The 5,497-nt window shown below is 51.4% G+C and overlaps 1 protein-coding gene across 1 annotated transcript in view; it reads right to left on the bottom strand.

Annotated features, from left to right (window-relative positions):
• Positions 1 to 4,522, bottom strand: part of fgf10a (fibroblast growth factor 10a) — a 16,036-nt gene extending 11,514 nt beyond the window's left edge. Inside the window, exon 1 of the mRNA XM_070850747.1 lies at positions 3,987 to 4,522. Coding sequence (XP_070706848.1) covers positions 3,987 to 4,434 — 448 coding nt within the window. The 5' untranslated portion in view covers positions 4,435 to 4,522. The remainder of the gene's footprint in view (positions 1 to 3,986) is intronic.
• Between the last annotated feature and the right edge of the window lie 975 nt (positions 4,523 to 5,497).

Raw genomic sequence — 5,497 nt, 5'->3', positions numbered from 1 at the left:
GGCGAGCAGCACTTCAGGTTTTTACCTTGCTGAGTCATCGACAGGAGAAAGATGGTTCTGAAACACATGTTGGTTCTGCATTCCTCATGTGTGAGAGGAGAGACATCAGGGCATTTGTCTAATACGTAGTGTAACCACAGAGATCTCCTTCTCACCAACTTGTTTTTACAGAGTCCTAATAGTCCAATTTTTTCCAAAAGTGGAAAAATCTGCCAGAGAATTTCCGCATTTTTGGTACAAATCAACTTGTTTTCTAGAATTAGCTGTAATTCCCGTTGCTTCTCGTGCAGGTTTTGTCTTGTTCGGTGTTTATACATCCGTGAAAACACGTTAATTTGTGTGTGAAACAGGTTGAAACAACATGGCAACAACAGCAGATTTTCTTTCTCTTGTTTTAAGAGAACTTGTGAAGAAAAACCAGCTGGCATGAAATGAAATGTGGCCTCTGCTCAGAGTAACAGGGCGGCCACGGCCACGCTGTTTGTGCAGCGCTGACCTTTGCATGAACAAAGCTTCCTGACTGGGGTCAGCAGGTTGAGGTCGAGCCGGGGGGGGGGGCAGACCTGTGTAATCACCCTGTGCATGGAGAAGCTGCACTAAATCAGAATAATGCCCCGTGTATTAGACTCTCCATAAATCGTGGTGCGTTGGATTAATTCATGTCGGTGGGTGACGTGTCTGCTGTGATTACGTTGACGATGAGGATGTGTGGCAGCTCGTGCAGTCCGGGTGGCCGCACTGACAATCAAAGCTCCAGCTGCGCTCCAGTCGGCACCAGTCGGTACTAATTGAGCTGCGCACGACCACAAGTCTGCGGTCGGACTGCAGACACGTGACCGTTTGTTTCGCCGCTTTATTCGTTTGTTTGTCATCAAGATGTGACAGGTGTGGAGGGACGAGAACAAGGACGTCCTGCTGCTACGGTCAGTGGCAGCGTGCTGGTCACGTGACGGCCCTGCAGGGCTTCCCTTCAGACTGGGAGCGCCTCGTTTCGAAGGTCTCACGAGGTGAGATAGATGGACATCGATGGCGGGAACACTAGACAAACACTGACATGCACGAGTGAGCGCGGCCTCACGGCGCAGCGTCTAAACCCTGGATGATGTACGGTCCTCGGCTCTGACAAGATGATTAGAGCGGCCTGGCTGTGGAGGAGAGCCTCGACCCTCCGGAGCCGCGGCTGAAACTTCTTCATCACCTCTGACACCATCTAATGACGCTCATTTGCAATCTGACCTCCTGAACATTACCAGACTACTAGACCGCGATAACGACACCGACAACTGCCCCCTCGCCGAGTCTCGTTTGGACGCTTTCCTGAAGGAGGCGTCCAGTTTTCACAAACTAGTCTCGGCTCAACGTCTAGATGTTTGCTCCGTCCCATCAGAGCAAATGCAGCCCTCTGTGTTGTGTGTGTGTTTTATACCTAAAGGATTTTTGTAAGTTAGCTTTGCATTATCTCAGAGAACCATGTGTTTTTAATGAGCTCAGAAACCTGCAGCAGAGAACTCATTTGTCCCAAAGTCTGTGTGCAGGTCTCTAAAACAGCTCTAAAACTACACAGCATAAATGAACAATGGTCGAACCTGGAGCTCAGAAAAATGAGCAGAGGGCCCTTAGAAAACTGAGCAGTAATGGTCTCGCAAAAAACACAATGTGTAGTATGTCAAATCCCACATCCATGTTCTCGGCCCGGGGAGGAGAATCTAATGAAATTATGTTTGGTTTCGTCTGAAGGGTACAATTTGTTCTCTGCTGATTTCAGAGCTCGTGCAAAAGAGCAGGAGGTGGCGCTTAAGCTTACAAAGTGCTGTGCACAGATGCAAACACTGTCAATGCACGAGCGTCTTAACGTGTGATATGATAGTGAGCAGACACACACACACACACACACACACACACACACACGAGTTAATCATTGTTTCATCAGAGCCAGATCTCTTCAGTTTATCACCAAATCTCTACCATCATCCTTTAATCTGAAACATGCTGAACATCTGCTCTTGGTCTCAGGTGGATACTTGATGCCTACTAAATATGCTGCCAAGATAAAGAATGACCTGAAGGTTTGTCCTCCGTGGCCAAGTCCGCATATTTAAAGGTTTCTTTTTTCTCTCTAGAAAGTTCTTAACAGTTTCCCACCGCAATCAAGTGGCGAGAGCTGTTGAAATTGATGGATTGTTCCTCTAATGCCATGACCTGATGCCGTCGCAGTTAGTGACACGTTGCACCCTAATGGCCGAGCTGTGCACGTGTGTAAAAGTGTGTGTGTGTGTGTGTGTGTGCACGCATGCATGTGTGTGTGTGTGTGTGTGTGTCAGGACTGCAGGCGAGGGGAGGGAGGAAGAGACGCTAATTGAAATTCCTTCAGCCATGTCTGGCAGAGCCTTGGTGTCTGAGTGGCACACACACACACACACACACACACACACACACACACACACACACACACACACACACACACACACACACACACACACACACACACACACACACACACACAGGCCCTGGCCCTAATAAAAGTGGGCTTTGCCATATGGAGGCCATGTGCAAGACTGGTCTCTCTGTGCTGAAGTAAGTGTGTGTGTGTGTGTGTGTGTGTGTGTGTGTGTGTGTGTGCTCTTAGCAGGAGAGGCTTGTACAGACCCACAGACAGATGCATACACACTTATGGCATGTATATGGAGGTGTGTGATTGATAAAGATTAATTTCTGAAGGCTACACACACACTCAGTAGGCCTGGTGCAGTGAGAGCCTGCTGTATAATCTGTGAGACGTCCAGAACGCGAGCTGAGTGAAGCTGTGGGCAGGTAAATGTTCTGCCGTCCCTCAGAAAGGACGCCGCTGTGCCCCGAGGCCGTCCTGGACAACTTCCAGATGTGCTTAACTAGAAGATAAAGACGTGGCCCACAGGACGATGTCCCGATCCGTCGTCAATGATGACGATGAGCCTCACAGTGTTTAGATCAGCTTGTGCACAGATTAGATGGCCAGCTGAGGTCTGTGCTGCCGGTCTGTAGCTGTTTGGTTTTTAAGTGAAAACAAGGCTTCAGTCATAACTTTATGTTAATGCTCTTTCTCCACATGCGTCCGCAGCACTCTTTGATCCTCTAAGTCAGTGCCTTCGGTCGTACCTGCAGTGGCGGTACGTCCTGGTGCTCTACAGGCACCGCTGGGGCTCCTCGGCGCCCCACAGAGGAGGAGCGGGAGCTGGGAGTCTACCCACTGTGAGCCAGTGTGGCTGTGTGAATGTGAAGCTGAGTGGTGCTGACAAAACAGCATGTGTGCTCAGTGACCCCTCTCAGGATAAATAAAGGTTAAAATCATATTTTACAGCCCTCAAAATGCCCAACCAGGAAAAGCAGCTGGAATCGCATGGTTATTACTTTACATGTGAGCGTGTACAACCTCAGACTTAGCATATGCCCACCACGATTACAGCTGCAGCACAATAGCAGCAAGGAGTAAGTGTACTTGTCATTCTCCCCAGGGGTTTGGTAATAGCTGTGTTTTAGATATTTCCTCAAAGAAGAGGAACTTTCTCTGGGCCATTTCTAATTGGTTCCAGTGGATCATCTCTCTCTCTTTTTTATATCCCTGGCTTACTCATTTTGTTTTTTCCTCCCCTCTCCCACCGTCATGCTCTCCCTTCCCCGGCTCTCTGTAGCCTGTGCACAGGGTGAAGCTCTGGTATTTGTTCTTTGGCCCAGTCACCTGTCTTTGTGTGGTGAAGGATGGAAAAACAGAACCAACCTCTCTGAGAGACAAACACAGCAGCTGCAGAGGGAGAGGACCGCTGAGGCCTCTCTGCTAGATATTTAAGAATGACTGTAAGTTTCATAAAGCGGACTCCCCTTTGTGTTCAGCTGCTCCTCTACCAGTTTAACAGTCTAAGAGGAAATGAAGTGACTCAGATCCAGTAAAAGCTCCTCGGCGTCCCAAACTGAAACAGCGTGTAGGTGTGAAGGGAAGGCGCTGCACTTACTGTATGGATCGTCCTCACTTTTGGTGCCATTAACTTTTCCCTTCTTGTCGATGCGGAGGAAGAATTTCTGGTAGGAGAACAGTTTCCTCCTGCGCACGTCTCCCTGCAGGTGGTTGTAGCTGCTCCGCACGTGGCGCCCGACGACCGTCGCGGACGACGATGACACATTGGTCGCCCGTGGCAACCTCGCAGAGGATGCGTGCAGCGGTGCGGGGGATGAGGAAGGTGGCGGGTGTGAGACGAAGATGTCCGGAGGAGTTCCCCCCGGTGCATTGTGGTTCTGTTCAGAGTCCGATGAAGAAGCGGGCAGCGGCGAGGATGAGGAAGGTCCGAGCAGGAGAAGCAGGAGGAGGAAGGCGAGGGAGAGGAGGAGTGAAGGAGGTCTGCGGCGGGGGCAGGAGGAGAACCAGGCGACCGGTGCACCTTGTGTCACTGTCCATCTACACATGGTAGTGGAGCTGGGAGAGCTGTGGAGGTGCTCAGGGGCTGGGGCATGCTGAGCGGGGTGCAGGGAGAGGGAGCGAGAGTGGGAGAAACCCCCCCTGACCGACTACACCTCCTCCGTCTGGGGACCCACAACCTCTCTGGGACCGTAGGTGTTCGCAGGCAGGTCTGGTGGCGGCGGCGGGCGTAGCGTTACGGGTAACGTTGGTGCGGGTGGAGGAGCCGGCCGGGTGGGGGCTGTCGTCCCCTGAGCTGTTTATTCCTCAGCAGCGCCGCAGGAATGCGTCAACATCCATAACTCAGATCACCTCGCAGCAGGAACAACTGGGGGTTCGCCTGAAAGACCTCTCAGCACCTCCTCCCTCTCCTCCCAAGACTGCCGCTCTGCTCCTGGCTGCTCCCACACACACTCTCTCACACTCTCTCACACACTCTCTCACACTCTCACACACTCTCACACACTCTCACACACTCTCACACACACTTTGAATCCCTCTTAAAAGTTTGAATGTACACCCACACTCTGGCATCCACAGACAAAAACACACACTATCATTTCATTCATAGACTGTGCTACAGTCCGCTGCACACACACACGTCCCTAACCATTTATCTTCCCCCGTCCAGGGAGGGGGCAGGATGAAGGTGGGAGGAGGTCTGGGTAAAAGATGCCAAACTGCCAGACGGACAGAATGAATAAATAAAAACAGGAAGTCAAAAAACAGTAATGCTGCTTCTCCTAAAATGTCCAGAGAAATCCACAGAGGGCAGGCCAGCAGAGAGTCACAGGATCCACACTTCCCTCCCTTCTTCTCTGTCTTTGTCCCTCCTGGTTTGGTCGAGCTGGTTTGGAGTTACTTGGGTGTGTAACTGAGCCCGGGAGCTCTCGTCTTTCTCCCTGCGCTGTGCGTCCTGTCAGTGAGCCGAGCTCCTCTCTGTCCTCTGTCCTCTGTCCTCGCCTCTCGGAGTCTGAGCGCTGCAGCGGTGCGCTGCCTCTCTTCTTTCCTCCTGTGTGTGGCTCCCTCTCCTCTGGCCCCCTCCCTCTTTCCTTTGCCTCTCCCTCTGTC

Source organism: Pempheris klunzingeri, chromosome 19 (assembly GCF_042242105.1).
Source record: "Pempheris klunzingeri isolate RE-2024b chromosome 19, fPemKlu1.hap1, whole genome shotgun sequence".
In the NCBI taxonomy this organism is placed as follows: Eukaryota; Metazoa; Chordata; class Actinopteri; order Acropomatiformes; family Pempheridae; genus Pempheris; species Pempheris klunzingeri.
This window is presented reverse-complemented; position numbering and strand designations above follow the sequence as displayed.